General features: G+C 36.7%; 1 protein-coding gene across 27 annotated transcripts in view; it reads left to right on the plus strand.

The window, feature by feature from the left end:
* Positions 1–27,862, plus strand: part of STXBP4 (syntaxin binding protein 4) — a 212,716-nt gene that overhangs the window by 93,947 nt on the left and 90,907 nt on the right. Inside the window, exon 18 of one of the 27 annotated variants that reach the window (XM_025439983.3) lies at positions 185–5,030. The exons of the other annotated variants lie outside the window; for them this stretch is intronic. Coding sequence (XP_025295768.1) covers positions 185–243 — 59 coding nt within the window. The 3' untranslated portion in view covers positions 244–5,030. Of the gene's footprint in view, positions 1–184; positions 5,031–27,862 lie in introns of those variants that run through there. 27 annotated transcript variants of the gene reach the window in all.

The following is a 27,862-nucleotide window of genomic DNA, read 5'->3' on the forward strand; positions in this document are numbered from 1 at the left end:
AAGCTTGACAGTTTAATTTTGTTAAATGTGTTGGCTTGCCTACAGTAAAATTAATAGCTAATCGTTAAAATCTTAAAACACCTATTGTAGGAGGAGAATATTTACTTTATTTAACGTGCCTGAAATGGCTTCCAAGAGAAGATAGCTGATTAAGACATGTTTTTACCTCTACTTCCATCCAAAGTCTCTTTGAAATGGAAGAATAAATACAAAAATAAATCCACGGCAGTGCTGGAAACCTGAAAGATTAGAACCAACATTGAAGAATTTTTGAATAATATACAACAGATGGAATAAAACTGAAGGTACAGCCCAGCTGAGCAAAAGACCCCCAAATACAATAAAGATGAAAGACAAAACTGCTGAAACAGTGAGTTAAGTAGAACCATGAGAAAACTTCCAGGATCGCAGGCAGGGAAAACTAGGAACAGACCTTTGGGCACCCGGCAGGATAATTAATTAAAGAGCTATGGAATAGCTGAACCAGTTCCCTGCTCATCAGAGCTGCTAGCTCAAGCATTTACTCCTAAGCCAGGGCCAACAGAATACCTCTCTTAAAAGAACTGTCAATGGATGCCCCCAGAGTCAGCACTGAGCAAGAAAGAGAAGCAAGGCAACTGGCTGACTAACTTGCAATGTCCCAGCAGACGGGCAGTCCTTGGGGAGAGCTTAAACCATTGGACATTTCCATCCTCCCCTCCTGTCTCCCAGCACTTGTGCTTCTTCACAGATTTGGACTCCCTTTTTACCTGTTTGTTCTTTTGTCTCTTCCCTTGATGTCAGTCTGTCTGTGGGTTGTCTTGATGTTGACCTCTACCACTCTACTATCCCTGTTTGCCATTCTCAATCTCCCCTCTGCTGAGGACCAGATATCAAATACGTATAACTATAAATGTAGGAATACGATACAATTCTTGTTAAAAAAGTATCCAAGTAAGTTTTGAGTAAAGTCCTGGGTAGTAAATGGTTTGGCTTTGTAGAGGATAATATTCAAAGACTCTTTGGGGTAACTTTTAACTTCCAAACTATATTATAGAAAGAAGATTGGAAACCATGCCTCTAACAGTATATGCTCAATCTCTACAGTGAGGTTTTCTTTTTTCTTAATTTTGTATAACCTATTACATTAAAAAAAATCAAATTATATTTCAAAAACACTATAAGAGCTCTTTATGTAAAGAAATTATATAGATTTCAGGGTAGATGAAAATAATCACTCCTAATGTATTATGTGTATACTCAGAATTTTCTATATTAGACATTTTTAAGTTAGGGTGGGAACAGTAGAGGGAAACACCTGCAACACACATGCATAACCCAGCGGACATTGCCATCATTAATTTTAATTACCTTGCTAACATTAACCTTTACATTTGTCAAACATGATTATTCAAAGAAAATATTTGAAATTCAGCAGAACTTCTTTGGAAGAAAAGAGAAAAATTCCATCTGCACTTTTTATCTGTCATAAGATTGTACCTAGCCTCCTATTTAAACTAGCAAATAGTTTCTACGTTGTCTTTTTATTTAGAAATATAATTGCTAATATTGGCTATATTCCCAATAATTTTATAATTTTTCTGACTTGTCTTTTTATGTTTGATAATTCAGATGAACTCAGCTCATTTTTTTTCTCTTTATGCAGTAGCTTTTTTCTATATGTAATGAAACACAGAAAATCACTACCATGAGGTAGATAATTCAGCTGCAGTCTCTAACCTCATTTCCTTTGGTGTGACTCTGCATATTTCAAGTAACAATTTTGAATTTTCTCTTGGGTAATTGCCTCAACTTGCTTCTTAACAAAAGTACACTCTGGGATGTTATACTAGGGGATTTCCTCAGAAATGAGAATCAGATTTCTTGGGTGTTATCACTTAAAATCAGTCTCTGGGGAATATCTAGAAGATAATTCTGAACCTTTTTTGGATGGTGGCCTCCACTGAAGTCTGGTAAAAGCCCTATACCAGATATGTGCAGTTATACACATTTGCATCCATCTTCAGTGTGTTCATAAACCCCAACTTAAGAACCTAGACATAGGATCACAGAGAACATGAATGCTTTCTACGTGGCCAGCCAGCTCTCATCAGGATGCCTCTAGCAATGAAGAAGTACATGAATCTTAGAGGCAGCCTGGAGGAGCAGTTTGAACCCGTGTAAACAGTGCTCTGCAGAACCTCTGATGATCCCTAGAGGTGCCCCAGGGAGCACCCCAATTAGCCATCCAACTTCGCTGGGCAAAATACTTAATCTCTGGTTTTCTTTTGCCATATAAAAGGTGGAGTTCGTAATATCTGAAGTAGCAGGATTGGAGGATCAAGTGAAATACATGGAGACTAGCTAACCAAGCACCTGGTAGTATAAGATGTTCCATAAATGGATTACTACTGCTTGTGCTAATAATGCTGGTACTGCATTATTACTATTTTAAAGCAGCTAATTTAAATATACGTTTTCTCTGTACTAAGTATTAAGTAATTATTGTCTAAATCTTCTTTGAATTTAGATCCATTTGAAAATATGGTAGATGAGAGCTTTTCTTAGTATATAATAATGTTATTTTCGATTTTGAGTTAGAGTGTAACCATCACAGGAAACTGTGGTTAAATGTCTGAATCAGCATCTTATCTTTCAGTTGTTTTTTGCTAACTATAACAAAACTTTGGTATGTTCCGTTATCCTGCCTCCACTGAAATGTTACGTAGACAAATAGGCATTTTTGATTAGTTTTGGAACCCTTAAAGGTGCTTGTATCAATCTCCATCAATATTTACATGGTCAATACCATAATGTTTTAGTATGCTCTTTATTTGAAATAACTACTTAGTTTGAACTGCAGTGTTGATTGACACCTGGATTGACGAAAAAAATAGTTCTGTAATAAAAGCAGTAAGAAGCAGTTTTTTAAATGCATAATAAAATAATATCTGGGCAGATATTCTATAGGAGGTCTTTAGTAAGAACTTACTGATTTCCTGATTTCCTGGTAGATTGGCAGCACAAACACAGGCATCTACCCTCCTTCAAAATTCCCATGAAAATGATAAATGGAATATAAAAATGGAGTAAAAATCTTCAAGAGCACTGGCAGTTACAGGCAAATCCCAAAAAGTTTTCAATAGGGCAGGTAGGATCCAAATACAGTGAGAGCAAGAACAGCCAACCTGTTACTCCTGCTGAACAATGGTGGAGATTATGGGAATAATTGGAAGTCACTATGGCAGGACAGTAGCTCTTAATGCATTCTAATTTGAAGGGGTAATGAATTAAGCCAATGAATTAGGAGGTAAATGGACTCTTTTTCTTCTTTTATCTTGGTGAGTCAGTGGCATTTTTGAAATCCTCGGGATTCACAGATTCTGTGTCAAGCAGAAAGCCAACTGGGGCTTGGTTCTTTAGACAGCATAGACAGCATGTCAGTTACATCTGACATGCACTGGAGCACTTCACCCAGGTTAGTGGCTTCTGCCCCAAATGCCATGTGCTCTTTACAGCCACCTCTGGTCCTGGCTCCTTTCTTACTCCCCTCAGACTGTTAGATCAACCTTATAACACAAGTGCACACTGGCCAGCTCGCAGCCAGAGCTTTGAGAGGGTAACACCAACAACAACTTGGTTGAATATCAGTGCAACCGGGGGATTTACACATCTTTCAAGGTCAAAAGCCAATTCAGAGGAATTCTTGGGTGGTTCAGTGGTTGAGCATCTGCCTTTGGCTCAGGTCATGATCCCGGGGTCCTGGGATCAAGTCCTGAATCGGGCTCCCTGTGGGGAACCTGCTTCTCCCTCTGCCTGTGTCTCTGCCTCTCTCTCTCTCTCTCTCTCTCTCTCTCTCTTTCTCTGTGTCTTTCATGAATAAATAAATAAAATCTTGGGCAGCCCAGGGGGCTCAGCAGTTTAGGGCCACCTACAGCCCAGGGCATGATCCTGGAGACCCAGGATCGCATCCCATGTCAGTCTCCCTGCATGGAGCCTGCTTCTCCCTCTGCCTGTGTCTCTGCCTCTGTGTGTGTGTGTGTGTCTCTCATTAATAAATAAATAAAATCTTTTAAAAAAAAGTTTAATAAAATCTTTTAAAAATTCAGAAAGTTCTCTTTTTTATAAAGAGAAATACATAACACATGTATATATTATATGTATGTGTGTGTGTATATATACATATTTACCCAAACACATATTTCATTCAACGTCTTTTAAACAAATATATATATATTTCATTCAACGTCTTTTAAACAAATATATATATATATATATATAAGCATACCAGTATATGATCATGAAAACGTCTACAGTACTAAAGCAAGAAAATAGAGCTGTCAAGATTCAGAATAAACTACCATCTACCAAGATGGCAGAGTGATCTCATGCCAAACCCTCCCCATTCTGCTCCTACACTTAGAAATGACATTTAAAATTATGTTTGTGTATTTAAAAAATGAAAACCAAGGAATGCATGTCTCTCTGCACCAAGAAGAACAGAGGGTAAAATTGTAATGATAAGTGAGCTCTTAAGCTTCAGAGATTCACGGGATTGAGATGAGCAGCTGGAGCCAAGGTTTCTACACCCACGAAGACCCAAATGATGCCTGAGCAAAGGAAGCAGGGAGCAGGAATCTTCCTGTGGAGAATATACTTTCTTTTCTTAAGTTATATATTAGACAAAAAAAAAAATCCATCGAATTTAGGAGCCATCTGGGCCTACCACTAATTAAAGTTGAAAGTAAATATTCTCATCCACTACAGGTGGGAATATAATTTGGCACAATGTTCCTGGGAATCAATTTTGCTACATATATCAAGAGATTTTAAAATATCTATTTGAAAAATGTTTTTGAAAGTTAAAATAATATTTTAGTGATCATATATTAACCTAGTAATACACCTGTTGGTATTTTGCAAAGAAAATATTGAGCAGTGTGCATAGATATGCATATGTAATTATCTGCATCACAGCATGTCTTATAACAGCAGAAATATGGATGTTCAACTGTTACAAATTGTCAAATAAACCTGTAATTTTCACTTGACTAGTTGAAAACAAAGGTGAACTTTACCCCCACTATAACCATGTGATTACATATATTTGTCTATGTGAGCTTCCTGCATCCATTCAGGTGTCCCTGTCTGAAACTAGCAATATTTTAACTTTTAAAATTAGAATGTCAGTGATAACTGCTTTTTTGTCTTTATATTCAGAAGCTGCTTAGAAGTTATTTAGGCAGATGGCAAAAGGTTCTTATGAGAAAAAGGGGAAATGCTGTACTGCAACATTTGAAGGACTTTATAATAATTTTTTTTAGATCCAGAAGTCAGATTCAATACAGCATCTTCTCATTGTACTTATTCTAGGTCTCAAACTATCATTACTGCTTTTCTAATTACCTCCCGCACATATTTTTATTAGTTGACATGAATTTATCAAAGGAAAAGCTTTATATTTTTGGTGAAAGTCAGCTATCCTGTTTAGAATGGGCACTATAGTATTCACTTCTTCATAAAGTTATCGTTGCTATTTATATTTTTTTTCTCTCCTAGAATTGGGGCAAATTGTTCCAAGCATAAGGGGATAGTTTAGTGACTCTGATGTTATTTCACCTGTTTTTATTGTAGGGTAGACCTGTTCTCTAGTGGCTTGATCATTCAGAGCTAGATAATACCCATTGTAAATACTGGTGTTGTCACACCATTCAGGGAAAACCATTAACTCACATATTCTCTCGTATTGTTGCAATTTGAAAGTAGGTCACTGCTGTGATGTTCCATTAAGAAAATATATCAAATGTAATCTCGGGTGATCTCTGGAAAGGAAACTGTGCTTGGGTTATTTAATTTTGCTTTACATGAGCAAATTATTGTTAGCTTCAAGAACAATAAGTAATTTCTTTCCTGGTACAATTTTTTTCCAGGAAAAAAAAAGTGACAGAAAAATATGTCACAAAAAAAGGTAACCATTTAGGTTTATTACTTCATTCCTTCATGAACTATTTATTGAGTATCTGCAATCAACCAGACCCTGACCTAGGCAGTGGGGTACTAGCTTACAAAGCCCTTGCTGTCAAGCTGCTTAGGTAGAAATGGACAAGCAAATTAGCAATAAGTGATTCCAGGCAGCAATGACTGTTATGCATACAATAAATCCACCTGATATTATAAGTGGAAATGTTAACCCTCTTTGAAGAGGTGAATTTGAGTCAAGATTCATCTAGGAGAAAATCTATGGGAGGAGTTTTTCTGGCCAAGTACAAAAGCCTTGAAGTAGGAACAATCTGACATATTGGAGGGACAGAAGAAAGCCTGGGTTTCTGATACATAGGAACGAACAGATGAATAAGCATGCGATAAGGGTGGAGATGTAGAGAAGAGAAAGACCATACAGGGCTTTGAACACCATTCTAAGGAGTATGGATTTTATTTTGAGTGTCATAGGAGCCATCCATGGTTTTAAGCAGGAGAAAACTCTGATCCATATTTTAAAAGATCATCCAGGCGTTTGTTTGAAACTGGGCTATAGGTGTGGCAAGAGTGAAGAAAGCAGGAAGATGTGATTGACATGAAACAGGATAGTAGCTTGGGCTAGGTTTGAGTAGCAAGGAACAAATATTCATTTTTAAAAAGAGACTAATATTTCATGGGGCCCCTGGGTGGCTCAGTCGGTTAAGCATTTGCCTTCCTCTCAGGTCATGATCTCAAAGTCCTGGGATTGAGCCCTGCCTCCTCCAGCTCCCTGCTCAGCGGGGAGTCCACTTCTCCCTCTGCCCCTACCCCCTGCTTGTGCATGCACACTCTCTCTACCTCTCTCTTAAATAAAATCTTAAAAAAAATAAAATAAAAAGAGATTAGTAGTTCATCAGTGTATGTCAGAGTTTGGAACACCTGAAACTCAGTATTAATGTTTAAACTTGATATTCATGTGCATTCTGGGTCAGTGAGTACCCAGAAGTCCAGATGCACAAAGCAATGATCTGTTGTCCTCCTGGATCTTCGACTATCTCATGTTTTCCTGTTGCTTCTTCTGCACATTAATTAACTCTTAGGTATTTGCCTTTTTCATTAAATAAATTCCTGAGAATTGAAGTGCTAAAGTTACTTAGTAATGCCAAATCTATATAAATTATTATTTTCTGTTGGTACATAGGAAGAAAGCAAAATACAGTTTGTCGGTCATAAAAATCAGAAAGGCACCATATTTCCAGTATTTAGCATACACAAAAAATATCTAGTGTGAATCAGTCTCAGAACTACCACATGATAAGTGTCCTCATAGAAGACCATTTCCAGGGAAATATTTCAGATACATACTTTAATCACATATACTACCATTAGCTAGAAACTATGAAGGCATGTCCAGACAAATAGACTTAATTCCTCCCACCAGACAAGAATATAGTTGTCAAGGGGATTACAGGATGTACAAGGTAGAAGTCTATATATACCTTAGTACTAACATGGGAATGTAGAATGATTTCCAACACAGAAGCAGGGGGGAAAAAAATACAAGGACTGCCTCAAACTTCCAGAAGGCATTGATGTATAAGTATAGTGTATTTTCTCTCTTCCAAAAAATGGAACTCTCAATTCCTTCACCATTAGAACTGACTGCAGTAATAGAGTGTCTACCATGGGACTCATGTTTCAACCTATAACCTGACAAGCAAAATATGAATGATGCCAGAAAGAAGTATTTTCCCTCAAGACCTGAAAATGTCCTTATCCAAGTGGAATACATTCTTTCAGGTTAATGAAATAGGTGTTCTCCAGGTTCATATGAGGACAGAGTATTAACAGCTCATCTCAGAGGAGACAGTGGCAGTAGCCGTCATGTGTTGTAACAGCTTTACTAATTATTTAATATGATATACCAGTTCAGAATAGATCTAGAAGTTTCTGCCTTTAACAGTAGAGTATTAGTATTACTACTACAGATAAACATATTTAAAGATAATAATGCCATAGATAGTTTGTAAGTACTATTTTTCATCTATATGTTTTCACAGCAACCCTATGAGACAGGCATTATTGTTTCTAATTTGAAAGATATGAAAAAATCAAGGCTCAGAGAACTTAAATGATTTACCTCAGTCACATGCTTGGAAAGGGCAACCCAAGACCCCTGACTCAGGTCTTTATTATAAAGTCTTGTGAGTCTCACAGAGGTCTAGTTAAGTCATCATATCACAATTGACTTGGGGTTTTTTATTTTTTGGTTTTTTGAGCATAGAAAATGGAGAGGTATTCTCAGTGGTAGCTTAGATTTGATAAGCTATGATGACCTCTTGGAGTCTTGGTTTCCTATCTGGAAAGTAGGGATACAATCTTCCCAAGATTGTCTCAAGGATTGAGTGAACTAGTGTAAAAGTGCTTTGTAAATATAAAGCACTGTATAAATAAAGGTTGTTTTAGAGTTTTTTTATCTTAGTTAGAATCATTGACCAAAATTTACCTCAGCTTAAATAATTTTTATGATTTACAGATATTCAGCATAAAACAACAAGGCTTAAGGAACTTGAATAACTTCCAATCAAGTCTAGATTCCAACCTAACTCATTGACAGCAATGTTTTTCTAAGGAGGTCGTATTGGGAGAATACCTGTATTTTCTTTTTTATTAGAAACCTTTATATTGTTTGATTTTTTCTTTTTTTTAGAGTGAACATTCAATTCTAAAATTTAAAGCATGCTTTTTAAAAGTAAAAATTTTTAAGCATCATCGAAAACTTAATTTTTTACTTAAAGTAAAAAATAAAAGCTGTCTTTGAAACCATTTACAAAATGATGCATATAGAAGGAATAATAACTGTGCCTTGATAAAGATCTTAAACCTGAAGATACAGAGTTAAGAACTGAATCTTTAATAGTATTTTTTGAAAACATCTGACTTTATGAACTTATTCAGCCAACATTACCAATTAGACTAAAAAATGATTAGGTCTTGGGACTCTACAGTGCTATTTGTGTTTCTCATTTCTTTTATAATAACTACAAAATGCTAATGAAAGTTAAAGTTCAAGTAGAATAGAGCATTGAGAGTGTGAAAACCTGCTTCTAGGGCAAGATTTTTTAAACCTTAGGTAAATTCCTCAACCTCACTTTTGCTCCATTTATGAAATGGAAAGAAGGAGCATTACAGCTCATTATATCACAGGATAAAATGAAGTATCATTTGTGAAATTGTCTTTGGTTTTTACATAAAAAACAGTTGTTTGCACCCTAAATGATATCTTTATCAAAAAGATAAATTCGTTTTTACTTGTAGAGAAGCAGAATAGTATTTTAAGAGATCGTATCCTACAGGGTTCAAATTTCAGCCCTACTACCTAATAGATTTATGCCTTTGGGGTTCTGTAATCTCTCTGAGTCTCATTTTCTTCATCTCTGAAATTGGAGATGTCACCAGCTCATAGGGTTGTTTAGAGGATTAAAAGTAATATATCTGAAGAGGCTAGCTGATTAAAGATAATGTTTATAAAGTGGCTCCCATCTGGTAGGTGCTCAATATATATCATCATTATCACCTTCATCATTCATTGTCAGTGTATAAGAAGAGAATTTTGTCGTGGCAGCCTAGTCCAATATAAACTATTCTCTCCCCACCCCACCTTTTTCTTTTCTTTTATCCTTTCCTTTTTTTCTTTTCTTTTCTTTCTTTCTTTTTTTTTTTTTTAAGAGCTGGAAACCTTAGAAGGTGGCAAAAGATTTCTACTCATGTCAATTTATGTAATCTATCATTATTAAATTACTCCAACGGTTGTAAGAAACCAACTGCTAAAAACAATTGCCAAGTAACATTTCATTCTTTAAATGAGCAATAAAGAAGCCCAGCTTTAGCTCACATTTATTTAATGTCTGTGAAGTTTGAAACAATAAAGTTTATGTCTAACTGGAAACGTCAAGGGTTCTCCAAATGTCATAGTCTTTTTATGGAGAGGGAAGCCTTGCTGAACTTGTCTAGAAGATAGCAGTACTGAAACTGCCTAGGAATGGGTACAGCTAGCCACCAATTCACTGCAAACCCTCAAACTACACTTGTACAGGCATTTCACCCATCCAAGGAAGGAGTAAGCCTTATAGATACCTGACAGAAGAATGCTCCAGAGAGTAAGTACAAAAACCCTGAGGCAGAACAGTGCCTGCTATGCTTGAGAAAATAGGACATTATGGATGAAGAGGTCTAGTTCATGGTATCATTTAATTCTCAGCCTGTTTGCTTTCATAACGATCTATTTCTTTTTCAGAGTTTTATTTATTTAAGTAATCTCTACATCCAACGTGGGCCTAGAGCTCACAGCCCTGAGATCAAGAGTCACATGCTCTTCCTACTCAGCCAGCCAGGGCACCTCAACAGTCTATTTAATGTTGGCCTCCTCTTTACCTCCAGATCTCTATTTCATTCCCATATTTTATTCTCTTCATAGGACTTCACACTATTTTTTGTTTGTTTAGTTGCTTACTATCTGTCTCCTCCTCCTATCTGAGCTCCTCTATGAGCTCCTTGAGAACAGGGATCTTGAATATATTGTTCATTATAATTTAGAATAGTACCTGGCACATGGTAGGTGTTCATGAGATAGTTCTATTTTAAAATTGTAATCAATATTTGTTTAATAAGATATTTAATATATATGAATGTTTAATATATATGTCTTGATGTCATTTACTAAGGAGTGAGTTTAAAATAATGAAGCATCATTTTTATTCACCAGAGGGCCACATATTAACAATGATTGTTAGCGAATACATAAGGAAACCAACACACACACTGTCGACAGATATTACTCAACTCAGTTCTCGTAGACAGCAGTCTGTCTCTGAGAGTCTAAAACATACATTTTTTTGACCCTTCAATTTCATTTCTAGGAATTTATTAACTAGAAAGAAATACCCATCCATATGAATGAATCTAATATATAGCAATATCCACTTATATATACAAATAGACATCAGCCAATTCTCTCCACAAATATTTATGAGTACCTACATATGAGACACTGAGATCAGACTCTGCAAATGTTGAGGATGCCCCTGTAGTAGAAAGAAAGCAGCTAAAGCTCAGTCATGAGGTAGGAGAGACTTGTAAAAGAACAGAATTAACTCTTTTCTCTTGTATGTATGGACCCTAGGTGGGTGCCACACACCATCACCTGGAGCTTTATGACCAAAATATTTCCATGAAAAAACAAAAAAAACAAAACAAAACAAAAAAAATTTCCATGAATGACCAGATCTGGAAGAAGGGGAGTAAGACTACAGGCATTTTCCTGTCAGAAATCCATGAATGTGAATGAGGATGCTGCTCCAGAAAGAGCATTAGAGCTGAAAAAAAGAAAGAAACCAAAGTAAATCTGTAAAAGTGGACTTTAAACAACCCAGGCAGAAAAAGAATATGAATGATCCTTTCATTAATGTGGATCATTAACTGGTGTGTGCCAAACTGTTGTAATAGAGAAGCACTTCAACTACCAAAACACCTGCTGGGATTGTAGTTCTACCAAAAGAATCTAACAAGGATGCAATTGTTTAATTATGTACATATAGCACAGATTCCAGGAATTAGGTACTTATCTGGACATATTCCAGATTCCAGGTTTTGTTTGTGGTTTTGTTTTTTGTTTTGTTTTGTTTTGTTTTGTTTTTCATTTTAAACTTGGGTTGGGCAGCCCCGGGTGGCTCAGTGGTTTAGCGCCGCCTTCGGTCCAGGGCCTGACCCTGGGGTCCCGGGATCGAGTCCCACGTCAGGCTCCCTGCATGGAGCCTGCTTCTTCCTCTGCCTGTGTCTCTGCCTCTCTCTCTCTCTCTCTCACTCTGTGTCTCTCATGAATAAATAAATAAAATCTTTAAAAATAAATAAATAAACTTGGGTTAAATGGGTTTGTTCTCACATTTAGAGACCATGGATGGGAATGTGGCTTGTGGCGTAATAAATCCTAGAAGATGAACTCCACTCAGAACTTCACTTACAGTCTCAGCAAATGGAAAGGACAGAGATGTACATATAAATTGAGGGAGATGTCCCAGAGTTCTGTGATGAGCTTAAATGTTCAAACAAATGTACAAAAGCTGAACAAAGAACCTAGAACTAGCAAGAGGAACTTTCTTAAGAATAGTGGCAGGAACATACAAGCCAGGATTAACTTCAGCTTTAAAAAACTTTAAAGGTGAAAAGAGTTATATTTGAAGCAATAATAAAGAGAAAGAAGATTTGGTATATTAAGTTAACATAGAGGGGGAAAGTCTAAGTAATGTGGTAGATCCTCTTTGAGTGAGGGTCCTTACGATCCCTCCTTCCCAGCGTTCATACCTTTGTGTGATCCTGTCCCCTGGAGGATGTACAGGACCTGTAATTTACTTCTAACCAATAGAGCACAGCAAAGATTGGATGTATATGATAATATTGAACAAGATTTTAGTGCCCATCTTGCTGGAGTCACCCACTCATTCCTGGCTTCAAAGAAGTGAGCTACTATGTTGGGAGACCCACTTGCAAGAAGCTGAAAGCAGCTTCAGGCAGATAGCCAGGGAAACAGAGGCCTTTAGTTCTATAGCCACAAGGAATTGAATTCTGTTGACAATAGCAAAACCTTCCCCAGTCAAGTCTCAGATGAGACTGCAGCCTTGTGAGACCCTAAGCAGAGGCCTTGGCTATGCCATGCCCAGACTCCTGACCTACTGAAACTATGAGGCAATAAAATATAAGTGTGTTATGCTAAGCTGCCAAATGTGCGGTCATTTGTTACACAGCAGTAGAAAAATTATATCATAAACTACTGCCATCTGCATCTATATTCCCAGTTGTGAATATAACCTTTTAGAGTGCCATGGCTAGAATTTTCCTTGGAAATAAAACATTCTGTCCTATTAGAATAAGAGATACAAATTACATTTAGAGATTTGAGTCAACCTTCACACTCCCCATGAGATGACTCCTCTATCCCCTTCAACTCTTTGACTCTTCTATCCAATCAAAGGAAATTTGGAGGAATAATAGAAGGTATACTTTTTTTACAATCCCAATTAAGACACCAACCTCTAGAAACAGGTGCTATTGTGTTAGAAATGCTGTCATGAGTCTTCCTTAGAGAAGCAGCTCTCCCTCCTCATCATGTGATACAATCTCTTTCACCTTAGCACTCCCACTGCCTATATTACAATGCCTGACACATGGTTGATTCTCCATGCCTGTTTGGTGAATGAATTCCTTAAGTTATACCTCACCCATAAACACAATAAGAAAGAAAGTCATCATTCCCTACTGTGGTGCTCTTCTCAGACCTTTGGGCAGGAAAAGGCAAGCATGATATTTATTTATGTGCAAGGAAGCAAATGAATAAACTCAGAGAATACGGAGATGAGTGAATTGCTTTTTGTAAATAAAAGGAACCTTAAAAACCTAATATGAATACTGATTATTTCATAATTGTCTTTTTTTCTTTTCAATCTACCAAGTTGTATTCAGTTTTATGGGAGAGACATAGTCAGTGTTGGTAGATGCCAAAAGCTTAATTGTCTGACTCCAAATGATACTGACATAATAGACTCATTTGCTATGCTTCCATTCTCTTATCTTCACATCACATAAAAGTACAAACCTTTTATAACCTGACAATAATTGAAATGCCTTTATCTTTTATTCATTTTATTTTCAGCTTCCTTCTTTGTAGACCTCTAGTGGAAATATAATTTTAGCATCATTCATTCCTGTTTAATACACTGAATGCCTTGTCCATTGTACCTCATTACAAGCAATCTGTGAATTTTTTATAAATATTTTTGTTAATTCATTCCTAATTGTGCTGTTGGACATTACTGATGACAAAATGCCCAAAAGATTTGGTTTCATTTACATAACATATACGTGGAAAATGAGCAAAACTATCTGCTTCATTGCTTGCTGTCCATTTCAGAAACATGATATTGTTTTAATTTAAAGGAAATGGAAGTATTTCAACTCATAACATTGTTATTTATGAGTGAAGAAGTTACATATCTGTTGAATTGGAACTTTCATTTATAAAAAGTGGCTCAAGGTACCCAGCTGGCTCAGTCAGTGAGCATGTGCCTCTTGATATTGGGGTTGTAAGTTCAAATCCCATGTTAGGTGTAGAGATTACTTTTTAAAAATTCAAGAAGTAGCTCAGTGGCCATGTATGTTGCCTACGAATGTGGTTTGTTTTTGTTTTTTATTTATCTAACAAGTGCTATATTCTCCCTTATAGTCTATTCTCTAGTGTCTTTAATGCATAAATCAGACCCCATCACTCCCCAAGTCAAAACTCCCCAAACATTTCACATTACACTTAGAATAAGATCCACACTCCTTACCATGGCTTACAAGGTCCTTCTTTTTTGCCCTAGCTGTCTGATCTCATTGTTTACCACCCTTCCCCTGCTCACACTCTACCAGCCATACTGGTCTATAGTTCTTCAGCCAAACTCTTTTCCACCCCAGTGCCTTTGTACTTGCTGTTCCACTTCCCTGGAATGGTCTTCCTTCAGATCTTCACAAGGTTCACTTTCATGTTCTGGGTGCTCTAATGTCATTTTTTGAAGAGGTTTTTCCTAGCCAATCTATCTAAAATAGTAGCCCCTGTTACCACTATCAATCATTCATGATCCCTCTACATTATTTGTTTTTCTCATAGCACTAATTGCCGCCTGAAATTGTGTCTGCCCTATGAGAATGTAAACTTCAGAAAGGCAGGGTCCTCACTTGTGATGTTCACCGCAGCCCCAGTATCCGTCATTACAGCAGTTACTCAGTAGGTGTGAGTCAACTAATTAAGTAAATAAGATCATGGAGGTAGGTTGTATAGGACTACTATACAACAACTGAAGAGAGAAACAAGAGAAGTCAAAATGGCACTGAATTTTTAAGTCCAGATTATTGAAGGGTGGTAGAAGCATTAAAAGTTGCAAGCAACCCAGAGGGGAAAACAGTTTTGGGAGAGAAGAAAGACGAGTTCAGTATTAGATATTAGAAATGCTGGTAGACATCTAGAGGGAGATTGGAAGAGACCACAGGACTAGAGATGTTGCTCCAGGGATTATTCTTGTAGTTCTGATGGTTGAAGTCCTAATAGTAGAGAGAAAGATTGTAACACAGGAAGAAGGAAAAGTCTTTTAGGGACAGCTCAGAGGAGGAAGAGGGGCCAGATGGGGAACAGTCAGGATGATAGAAGTAGAAATGAAGAGTAGAATATTGAGAGGTTAAAAAAAAAAAAAAAAAAAAAGCCTAGGAAAAGAGAATTTCAAGGAGGAGTGGTAAGCAACGCTCAATGCTGATAACAAGAGGACAATATGTGGGAAATGGACTGGTAGTGATTGTAAGCATTTGTGACCTACAGCGGGAAGCTCCAGTAGATTTGTGAGGGCAGAAATACATTTTACACCAACACTGTCTTGAATGTCAGTTTAATCTTTCTTCTATGATTCATGAGGCATTTCAATATCTCTTAGGACCTCCTGGTCATATTATAAATGTCAGTTATGTAACTCTGGTTTAAAAGGTGTAGGGTTAAGGGAAAAAAGGTACGGGGAATTGAACTGAACTTATGCTGATCCTACAGCATGTGTTGGAAGTTATAGTCTGAACGTGTCCCTGCCTGGGCCCAGGTTTCTGTGATTTTTCTAGGGAGGGATGCCATGTGCTCTGATAGCTGTCAGCAACGTGTCATTTCAGCGTGTGCCTCGTTTTTCTAAATTGAGAAGTGCTAAGATAAGAGGGAGAATGTTAGTTAGGCCAGCAATATTTTTATTTTATTGTCTACTGACATAAAAAAAAAAGTGTTAAGCTTTATTTTTGTTATTTTGCAAAGATCTGAAAAAGAATGAATAAGCAGGAAAAATTGCCCATAATCCACTACCTGGAGGTGATCATTATTTACATTTAGCCTTCTTACGTTTGGTGTTTCCCACCCCGCCCCTCGCCTTTTTAAAACTTCTAACACTGTTATGTTATTTTTATATAATAGCAGAAGGAGTACAGTGGCTAACAGCGTGGACTCGAGAACCAGGTCTCCTGGGTTCAAGTTCCACATCAGCCTCTTATGAGCAGTATAACCTTGATGAATCTCATAACCTCCCTGTGCCTCAGTCTCCTCACCTGTAAAATGTAGGAACCATTAATTCTCTTATAAGCTCATTTGTTCTGATATCTGGGGTACAAAACAGAGTGGATCCCATATCCTTCCCACCTTTCCAATCTTATTTGTTCCATTTTCCCCTCTGCTGACAGTCATTTAGAAAAACTTCTCATCCTTTTTGTCATTTGCCTCTCTCTTTCCCCTCATGTTCTGTACTTTTGTCATATTGTCTTGAAAGGCAAATGTTGTTTATAAATAAAATATGGATTAGGAGCCCCCTCTACTCCTGGAGACCGAGCTAAACTGAGAAACTGAGGAACCCAGTTGAGGATTATACTTGTCTATCATAGCCATAAAGTTGTATCGCCCTGTACCCTCACATTCAAGTCAAATATGGCCTGGGTCTGTTCTGAAATAAAAAAACAAAAGGGTAATAAACTAATTAAAGCATTTGATTGTCTGTATCAGAGTTATTATCCTAAAAAGCCATTAACCAAACAATGATAATCAAATGACTGGATGGGCCGTTAATAGTAATATGTCCCTTAAGGCAGCACATCACTACTGTGTGTGCTGTGTGCAGACTTTGTGACAGAAATGTCTGTAAGACTAGGCTAACTGTGAACTATTTAAGTAATAGAGAACTCAAGGGAAATTTTCTTTTTTTTTATTTTTTTTACTTCAAGAAGGGTAATTGATCAAATTACCCTTTATCCTGTTTACTTCAGGAAAATAATTGGTCAAATACCATCAAGGCAGAACACCTCTCTAATGGCTTCATGATTGAAAACAAAACTAAGCCCTGAGTTCTCCCCCATCAAACTGGACAGGTCCCCTGGGTATGGCAATCATGGATCCATTTTCCAGAGCCAACTTTGAGTATTTTGGCACCCTTTTAATTACGGTTCTGATTTGGGGCTATGAAAAAAAAAAAAGAGTTGAAGTATCTGTAATGTCCTTTCTTTGTGAGCAAAGCTTTTGTCAATTTGAGCCTTTCCTAAAAGCATCTTGGTGCTGTCCTAGTCTTATGATGTAGGTTGTAACCCAGAGGCGGGTCTGTCTTTATTAGTAAGATACTGACAAAGTTCTGTCAGATGCATGGCTATGCTTCAGGTTGGAGAGTTTTTGTGAGCAGAAAAAATGCTTTTATTGCTGGAGAAGATGGTGAATTGACATTAACTTAAGGAAACAGACAGCGGCAGGTTTTTCTAAGTATCTCGCAGTAAATCAACCTTCAAAGACTTCCTTCGGAAACACATTGGCTCTTTTTAAAAATATAAATACGTTAAACAAAGTTCTTAAATCATGGAGCTCTTTTTTCTAATCTGAAGGCAAGAAAAATATACCAGTACATAATATGACTTCCTAGAGAGTTGAACAATAGAAAGCACGGGTGTGCTGGCTGCATCCCACTGAGCTGTGGGCTTCATAGTTCTTTGTGTGTCTTCATTCGTTAGGGGTTGGGAAGGAGGAAGGTCACATTCACGTGGCCGCTTGTGTCCTCTCAGACCTTGAAGTTTTCTTCTAAAGAATGGTGAATTATATACATCTTCCCAAAGAGAAGAGCAAATTTTGTTCATTTTCTGAATTTTTTTTAGCTACATTCTCTTTGTTGTTGTTGTTGCCCTTTGAAGTAGAAACCGTCATTTGTTTTCTCTTTAATGAAATGCAATGACATAATTATTTTTAAATAAGCTGTTTACCAGAGTATTTGAGGCTCTGGCCCAGTCATAGTTCATAATAGTAATTCCTCAGCAGGGTTCTGCCAGTAACGAACCTGAAGTTCAGAGTTATAAAGCAATTGCAGAGTAAAGCCAATCTAAACAGTGTCATTTGTTAGGAGACTGAGACATCATCTCCCAGCACCTAGCATTATTCTTTAACAAACAGTTCAGGAGTCAAATCTGAACTAAAATTGACTAATCAGAAATGATCCATGCACTAGGTTTAACCATCGTGGGAAATAATAGAGGAAGATTTCGGTTCTTTTTCTGAATTGTTAGTGACGATATAGCTCAGGTCTCCTACCTTAGTATTAATAGTCCAATAGAGGAGTATAGACAAATTCCAGGAAATAATGTCCTTGTTTGATAGTTTATATGTAGACTAAAGCATCTGAGCTGTGTTCTCAATTTCTCAAGAACTAAAAAGTTTCATGAGAAATGCACATTTGTAAACATTTTTTTAAATGCTCAAAGGAGATAGTACCATTTCCCAAAGACCTCATCAATGCATTCAAAACATTGCTGTGGAGTGTATTTGCATTCGAGAATATAGTTTAGATATTTTACTGTCAAAATATTTTGTGGTGCTTGTGTTATTTTCAGACACCTTTAGCCCCTAAATTACATCACGCAGATATGTGTTTACTGTGACATCACATTCAGAAAGCCATGGAAGCATCAAATCTGTTGGAATGTACAGGGCAGTGAGCATGTTCTCTTTCCTGTTTAGTTGTTGGCTTGCCCTGTGACATGCCTAGTTTCCCTTAACTTGGGGAACTTCTCTTAACTTCTCTTAATTCTAGTGCCTAATGATGCTACAGAAACTTAATTGGTATTTAAAACAGTTTTTGAGATTTCCAGATAAAGATTTCACAGAAGCACAAATTTTATTATCTGGCTTTCTGTCTAGTGGTTGCTCTTAGTACACATTGAATATAACCTCCACAAATATGAAGGTAACATGTTAATAAGACTGTGTGGAGGTCAAAAAGGATAATTATGGCTATAACTAATTATCATGTAACTTAACCAAATGTAATTACAAAGCATTTAATTGTTAACTTTTCTTTAAACATGATTTTCTTATTTGAGCAGAAGGCAAAAGAACAAAAACAAAAAAGCATTGAGCCTTTGTGTTCTTCTTTTATAGCAGTGCTCAGTTATGTGACCTAGATTTCCAAATCTCTGTAGTATTTCCTGTACAAAACCAGTGTATTCCCTTTCTGCACACCTACCACTACTAATAAAATGTGAGTCAGCTACATAGAAACACTACCTATGTAAAGTTTTTAATCAAAATCTTTTGTTAATGAAAAACAAGTACATAGTGCTATTATAATGCAGATGAGCTCATGAAGTATAATTAAGAATCTTTCTAGAGGGAAATTTCTCAGGAGGTAAATATTTAAAGATTCACTTTTAAATTTTTTTTAAAATGTGCTTTTTCGGGATCCCTGGGTGGCGCAGCGGTTTGGCGCCTGCCTTTGGCCCAGGGCGCGATCCTGGAGACCCGGGATTGAATCCCACATCGGGCTCCCGGTGCATGGAGCCTGCTTCTCCCTCTGCCTGAGTCTCTGCCTCTCTCTCTCTCTCTCTCTCTCTCTCTCTCTCTGTGACTATCATAAATAAATAAAAAAAAATTAAAAAATAAATAAAAAATAAAATGTGCTTTTTCTGTCTACTTAAACATATTTTTTATTTTTATATCTGATGTCACCTTAGAATTCTTGGTAGGCAGAAACTTGGACTCTTTAATTTGATACTGTAGTAAACAAATATTTTTTGTGCTATTCTCTTCAAAGAATCTTTCTTGTTATTATAATCTACTGTTACAATCTCATGGTTTTGGGCTTTTTTTTTTTTTTTAATGAGTATGTATACTCTGGAAAGCAAAGCACCCTCCAGCTCTGTCATGTCAAGTGATATAGCAGATTTCAGCCATACTATGACCTTTCCTCTTGTTGCCACCCTTTATGTAAAAAAGACTGGGTTGCGAAATTTTCCCTTTGTGATCCATTCAGATGTTGACGATAACCAAAGTTCTTAGGCAACCATTATGCTATAACATTACTGTCAGGAAACTGGACAGATTCCAGGTTACTTCAATGAACATGCAGCTCATGGTCAGAGCTTCCCAACACTCTGGCCTTGACTAAATAGCACAGCACTCATTCAAGAAGTATGTCTCTTAAAGAAACGCAGACCTATTCAAATTGGCTACACTAATAGTCAGAAAATTTTTTAAAAAATAGTTTCAGCTATATAGATATAAGGTCAAACATCTGTGTTGAGTGAAATGCTGACTCTAGCTGTTTCCAAAGGTACAGATATTTACATTATATGAGCAGAACAACTGAATGATGGATTGAATGCTTTTAGCTTGTATTTCAATTATTACCATAGTCTCCAAGAACTTCTATAAAAGGATTTGTTCCCTCCTGCAGTCATCTCACTGCTTCTATTTCTTCCTTCCCTCTCTTCCTTTCTTCAACAAATATTGATTGAGTACCTACTATGTGTCAGACACTGTATGTTGAGTAAGGGTATAAAACAGACATGGCCTCCCCAGAGCATACATTTGATAGGGAGTAATTGCACATCTTGTAAAACTTTTATTATATACTTACAAGTGTTCTAAAGAAAAAAGTAAGGTGCTATTTATTTTCCAGCAAAGATTTTTGAGGGCCTACTGTATGTCAGGCATTTTGTTAGATTCATGGTAAACCGGAATGAATGAAACAACATCATCCCTAGCCTTGCTGAGCTTATGTAGGGTTGAGGAAAACGAATAATAAACAGGAAGACCAATAAATGTCATTCAGACTGAGAAAGTGCAGTGGCTGTAGTGTACATGTTGCCCTAATAGAAATGAGAGGAGGACAGGGATGATTGGTCTGCATGATAAGCTTTCAAGTGGTGACTTGCAAGATGACTAGGAGTCAACCATCTAATGAGCTAAGTAGAGAGCATCCCAGAAGATGCTCATCCCAAGGGAAAGAGCTAGCTACCCACTTCAAGAGATGAATGGAGGCCAGAATAGATTCACTTAGTGAGATGGGGAAGATTTCAGGGAGGATCTGCTTTTGAGAAACAAATTAATTTTGGAAAAATTATGTCTAATTTGCCTATGAGACATCTAGGTGGAGACTTTATTGGGGTATTGCTTATATTAGTCTGGAATCAGAAGAAAGGGCTGTGCTGGCCAAATTTGAGAGTCATCAGCACGTGTAGGGTTTTTAAAGTGACAGAAGTTATGAGATCACCGAAGATTAGGAATTTAAGTTGAGAAAAGAAGGGGATCCAAGACTGAATACTAAGAACAAAATTTAGAGGTCTATAGAGAAAGAATAAGCTAGACAAAAAAAAAGTAGTGGTCAGAAAGATAGATGGAAAATAAGGCAAGTATAGTATTGTGGAAACCAAAAATGAGTGGTTTAAACACTTTTTTTTTAATGTATTTATTTATTCATTCATTCATTCATTTATTTTAGAGAGAGGGTGCATGGGGAGGGGGGAGTGGCAGAGGGAGAAGAGAGTGAGAATCCTCAAGCATACTCCCTGCTGAACATGGAGCACAACATAGGGCTGAGTCCCAGGACCCTGAGATCATCACCTGAGCCAAAATCAAGAGTTGGCCATGTAAGTGACTGAGCGAGGCACCCCAAGAAAAGCTGAGTGATTTTAAAGTATATAATTTTGAATAGTTAAGTAATTATCCTGGTAAATAGTAAAATTTTAAAATATTACTCTCAGTAAATTATAAAATACCCCACAGTCATTAATAGTGTGTATGTGTTTTTAGAACCACTTTCTCCAAAAAGTTAGAAAATATTTTAATCAGGTTAACCAGCCTATCCCTTCTCTCCATAAAGCATACTGATTGATCCCCATGGGTGATATCTGCTCCTATCTGATAGGCTTCTTTCCAGTACTACCCTGAACTTAAACTGGTGCCAGTTAAAATGTATTACAGAGTTGGTTGTGTTTGTTTCCAAAAGGATTAATGCCAGGTATACTTGCTACTATAAATTAATTGTATAATTTGTAATTTAATGAAATATGAATATGGAAATAGTTATTTTTAAAAAATTAAGTTAAATGCTTTAGAAAGATTTGATAAAGGTGAGCTTATAATGCTATTGATTAGATGTGAAGGAGTCATCTATAAAAGATTGGGGGGAAATTATAAAAGTCTAGATGAGTTCTGCTCTTGGATTGTTTCATAACTGTTTTTTGTTCTCAATCAACTTTAAAGAAACTGAAACTGGAAATGATAGCTGATACATTTTGAGTGTGGTTTCTGAAAAAAAAAATAACAATACAGAACCCTAATCAGAGAACTAATCAACATAGAAAAAACTTTGGCCTATAAAGATTGACAAATGAATGTATACTTATAAGTTTTGATTCAAAATAAAATATCTAAGTATATAAAATAAAAATATATCTTCATATATGTGATTCTTTAACTGATGGTTAATCTTCTACTGTAGCCAAAATCTTTGTATCCAGTTCTTTTTTTTTTATTTTTTTTAAGATTTTATTTATTTATGAGAGACACAGAGAGAGAGAGAGAGAGACAGAGACACAGGCAGAGGAGAAGCAGGCTCCATGCAGGGAGCCCGATGTGGGACTCGATCCCAGGTCTCCAGGATCATGCCCTGGGCTGACGGCGGAGCTAAACTGCTGAGCCACCCGGGCTGCCCTTTGTATCCAATTCTATCATATGTCAAATGATACAAAGATAAACTTTAACTCAGCCTATGATATTAGCAAAATGTATTAATAAATTATTGAATAAACGGAACCTTGCAATATAAATTCATTCCTTTTCTTTCCTGGTTAAGTACCTCAAACAAAGAAAATTAATCTTTAGATACTTTGAATTTCCTAAGCATATGCATATTGTGTTTCTGCCCTCAGCCTTTGTATTTGTTATACTGATAATTTTTAAGAATGTATTTGATTAGTCATCAAATCAAACCAACATTTTATAATCTCACTTTTATTCTTAACACATAACCACAATTAAGGTTACCAAATCACACCTCTCAAGTAGAAAATATTATACATTAAAAGGATTCTACCTCCTACCCCCTTATTTTCTGGAATTCTCTTTTTAATTAATTTCAGACCTTTCCCAAGCTACTTAGAGGACATGAGAAAGAATAATTTTTAATACTGCTTCATCTTAAATATTTCTACAGATTTAACTGCAAGCATTTAACTTTTTATCAGTAGTAATATTTTCAAATTAAAACTCAATACTTTTTTAAGTATTTTATTTATTCATGAGAGACAGAGAGAGAGAGAGAGAGAGAGAGAGAGAGGCAGAGGGAGAAGCAGGCTCCATGCAGGGAGCCCAATGTGGGACATGATCCCAGGACTCCAGGATCACTCCCTGAGCCGAAGGCAGATACTCAACCGCTGAGCCACCCAGCGTCCCTTAAAACTCCATACTTAACTGTTAGATGGTCAGTGATCAATGTGGGATGGCAAGTGATTGTGATTAGGTAGGTCGTGAAATAGAAGACAGTGATCCAGTGGGGAAAAAATAAAGTTTAAGATTCCCAGGGTTTATAAATTAGATTCCTAAAGTAGACTTGACTTACTGGATTTTAAATAGAAGTGTTTACAGGTACACACACATGTCTGATAATCAAATACAATGTTCATGGTTTCTGCCGATAAAGAGTAGCATGCTTGTGCTTGTGTGTTGCTCAGGAGGCAGCTTCAATGCCAATGTAATGCTTTGAGACATTATTATATATAGCATCAGAAGTTAAGTCTTTGGGCCATCAGATAGGAAAAACAGAAAGACAAATTTTGTAGCAGGAAATTTGGACAATTAGACATATCCAAAAATGTGAAGTTCTATGTTTTTCCCATCACTACAAAGCCTGGAGAAGTCCCAAAAGACTTGTAGATATATTGGATGAAAATGAATCTTTTCTTCTGAAACCCCTTCTGTATAGCTGCTGTAGGGCATTGAGCATTTTGTGCCTTAAGCAAAGGGCATGTGAGTTCATGGGGGATGAAATACAACCAACTGGATGCTCTGGTACAGGACTTCATCTCCTAGAGGAAGGACCACCTTTTTATAATTCTCACAGGAAGTTCAGTACCATTGCAGGCTCCATACCCTCAGAGTTGCATTGGCTCAGAGGAGGTGCTATATTCTAGCCGTTGCACAAGGAGGGAGTACCATTTTCAACACAGAATAGAAATGTTTTATTCATGTCACAGGTTAGCCATGGCTATTTTCATGCATGTGGGTCTTGCCTCCCATTTTTTTCATTCCAACACTAAGAGTCTCTGTAAGCAAATGAGAGGAGATGGATTAAATATTCAATTCACAAGATAATACATTTGGAACCAAGTATGTCTGAGGAAGAAGACTCAGTACCCTCCAGGAGTTAGCAGTCTATGGAAGGAGGGAAATAAAATATTTGTGCAAATTATCATAATGCAAAGTCGAAGACACTAAGTATTTTATGAATGATACAAAGTGCTAATAGCTCAGAAGAATAAGTAGGGAAATTGTTTTAAAATCAGTAAAACATTTATAGAGAATGAAACATTTAAGATTTGGCTCAGAGAAATTTTGAATGGCAGTGATGGAACCAAAAGGAAGTTGAAGTGAATGGGAGACAGGAAACACGTCGTAATTTAAAAGCACTGGAAGAATTATAAGATGCAAGATTGAAATGGATATCTCATTATTTATGCCATTAGAAGCAACCACAGTTGAGAAAATATCTCAACATGAATAATTAACTATATGCCCATTTGCACTGATACCTGAGGGTCCCCCAAAGTTTCAGGCCTACTTATTCTGACAAACCTGGTACCTTAATATCTTAACCTTAAACCACTCTCCTGTTGTTTTGTTTTATTATCACCTATGGCTAGTTCAATGTTTGCCTGACTCTGTCAATCATATTTGAAACTATAAAATCAGGTACTTGCTTTCTCAGCCTCCTACATCTGGGGGTAGCACCACAACTCAATTCTGGCCAATGAGATACCGACAAGAGTCTGCTTAGAAATTTCTGGAGAGGCATTCGATTAACAGACAAGGACAGCCAGAGCTGGACCACCGCTTTTTCCTTTCTGCCTTCAATGTGGATATAATGCCTGTAGTTTTGGAGACCCTCTTCAACCACAAGGTGAAAGGAGTGAGGATGAACTGCCTATACACGAAGGATGCTACAGTAGAAAGAGCCTGGGACCTTGGTGTTATTGTTGAGAAACCTCCCCGGCTCCTAAAAAGTAAACCCCTATATGTCCATCTAATTGGGTAGTTTGTCACTTTCACCTGAAAGCATTCCTTGTGAAAATGCCAAATTTTTCTAAATCTCTCCAGGCAGTGTTGCTTTTTTTTTTTTTTTTTTAAAGATCTGAGGATAAGTCTTAGTTCTTGAGGTGTGAGAACTCATCAAGCCATTGTTAGCACTTATTGTGCACCAAAGACTATATATCACATACCAGAAAGTGATACAAATATAGATAAACATGGTCCTTGCCCTCAAGGAACTCATGTTTTACATGAAAGAGTAGTAAGTGCTGTGATAGAACCTGGTACAAACCATGGAAGTACCATAAAGGAGGGAGATTGGACTCTGCCAAGGAAACTGGGTGAGGATGCACACAGAAAGTACCATCTAAGCTGGTTCCGGATTGAAGAGCAGAAGCTTACAAAGCAGAGAAGAAAAGGAGTCAGTGACTGTAGGCAGAATTAATAGCCTGTACAAATGCAGAGATGAGTGAAGGAGCATGACCTCCGTTGGGAAAAGCAAAAGTTCAGGGTAGTTGGAGCATTTTTACTTTTTTTTCTGGTATGACTATATTTAAGAATGAAAAAAAAAAAGAAGAAGGAAGATCGATTTTATTCTATGCAGTGATTGATATCATTCATAGAAGGCAGTTAATTTAAACTCCATCTAAATGAGTTTAAGAAGTCAATACAAGAACCAATCAGAAGTTTCTCTCTAGATTGTAATCTTTCATATTTAGATATGTGTATTTATGTTTGATTTCTTAAGCAAATAAAAATATTAAAATTAAAAGAGAATTGCTTTAAAACAAGAAACCTTTAAGAACTTTTGAAGCATTTCTTTAATAATAAGTACTTAAAGTCCTTAGTTATAGGTATTTATCCAATCAATAAAATACATCCTTAAATAGGTGGCTCAGTGGGTTAAGTGTCCAATTCTTGATTTCGGCTCAAGTGAATCTCAGGATTGTGGGATTAAGCCCTGCATTGGGCAGCATGCTCAGCGGAAAGTCTGTTTGAGATTCTCTTTCTGCCTCTGCTTCTGCCTCTCCCCCTGCTTATGTGTTTTTTCTCTCTCTCCCTCTCTCTCTCTGTCTCTCATGCACACACGCATACACACACAAATGAATAAAATCTTTATATATTATATATATAACATATATGTATTACCATATATATGGTGTGTGTGTGTGTGTATATATATATGTGTGTGTGTGTGTGTGTGTGTGTATATATATATATATATATATATATATATATATATCCTTAAATAAAGATCATTATCTCAAATCAAGGTGCACTTGAAAGTAGGAAACTACATTTTTAAATTAGTGAACCAGCAAAGTAGTTGGATAACCTTCTGCCACAGTATTTTGTTATCAGGATCCCCAAATATAACAACTTTTCTTTTTGTCAGTAATTTATTAAACTAATTCAATGAAGGGGAAAAGAAATGCATTGGGGTCTTACTATAGCTGAGTAGAACAGTATAAAGTTAAGGGGAGAGTTGGCCAAATTGGCTCCTAACTTACTTGGAATGCTTGTTTATATCCATCAAACCATGTCAATATATAAAAATAAAAATTGGCTAAAATTGTGTTTTCATCCTGAATTGTCCGAAATTATAATCATCACTGATCAAATGAGAGATAACTCTCATATTTCTTAGCTTCTTATGATATGGATGATCTTTACTAAGTACTGCCAGACAGAGAGGTAGGATAAAAGAAAATTGGAGTAAGAAATGATATAGTGTGACCTAATGTTACCATAACAGACCACCTGATTACAACATCAAGTAGCAATGAACAAAAGAAAGAGAAGGGGAAGAAATAAAAGAATATTGTATAAAGAAAATATGATTTGAAATCCTAGGAGATAATGCACTCCTAATTATACTCAGTACTTCGTAATTTGTATTCACTAAAATACCTTCTATCTGATGATTGGTTACTGCTGCATGTCTAGGCTGTGCCGGGTTGGGTTAACCTAAAGATGTGACAAGATGACAGGCTAGGTCACCACGGACACATTATCAAAAATATTTGGGTAAAAAGAGAAGTGTGGCCCCCATGATACCATGAGAAGAGATGGTAGTAACAGCTTTCTTTGGAGAATCTGAGGAGTAAGATGGAAGTCCAAATGACAGAATAGACCATGAGGCCAGAAGGTATGGAAAGCAAGGCAGCAGGAGCAGAGGTCCATCATGCATCAGGGTGCTGAGTTTCTGAGTCTGCAAATAAGATGTATGTGTTTGGGCCTGACCTTCACTTACATGGCGCCTGTTTACATGCTATTTGGGAAGATATGATTTAAGGGATTTATAGAATTTTTTTTAAATTTATTCATGAGAGACACACAGAGAGAAGTAGAGACATGGGCAGAGAAAGAAGCAGGCTCCCTGTGGGGAGCCCGATGCAGGACTCAGTCCCAGGACCCCAGGATCACGAAGCCACCCAAGTGCCCCCAACTCTGATTTCTATTAATATTTTTATATGTAAGCATTTAAAAAATAAGTAGGAAAAATAATAGGATGAAATTGGTTTAGAAACGTCATTTGTCTCCAGCCTCACAACAGATTTTCTCAAAGTACTGGATTTAAGCCCTTAAGACAACTTTATTTTTGTTGTACCGATTGGCAGATTTTATATTTCTGAGTTCAAGTGCTTTAAAGAGTACGAATTTACCTTTATGTAGTCAAGCTTAAGTAATTCTGTCAAGTAAGCTGATTTACCAGTGTGCAAATTTGGATCCATTTTATATAGCTGTGTTAGTTAGCTCAAG

Source organism: Canis lupus, chromosome 9 (genome assembly GCF_003254725.2).
Source record: "Canis lupus dingo isolate Sandy chromosome 9, ASM325472v2, whole genome shotgun sequence".
Classification (NCBI taxonomy): domain Eukaryota; kingdom Metazoa; phylum Chordata; class Mammalia; order Carnivora; family Canidae; genus Canis; species Canis lupus.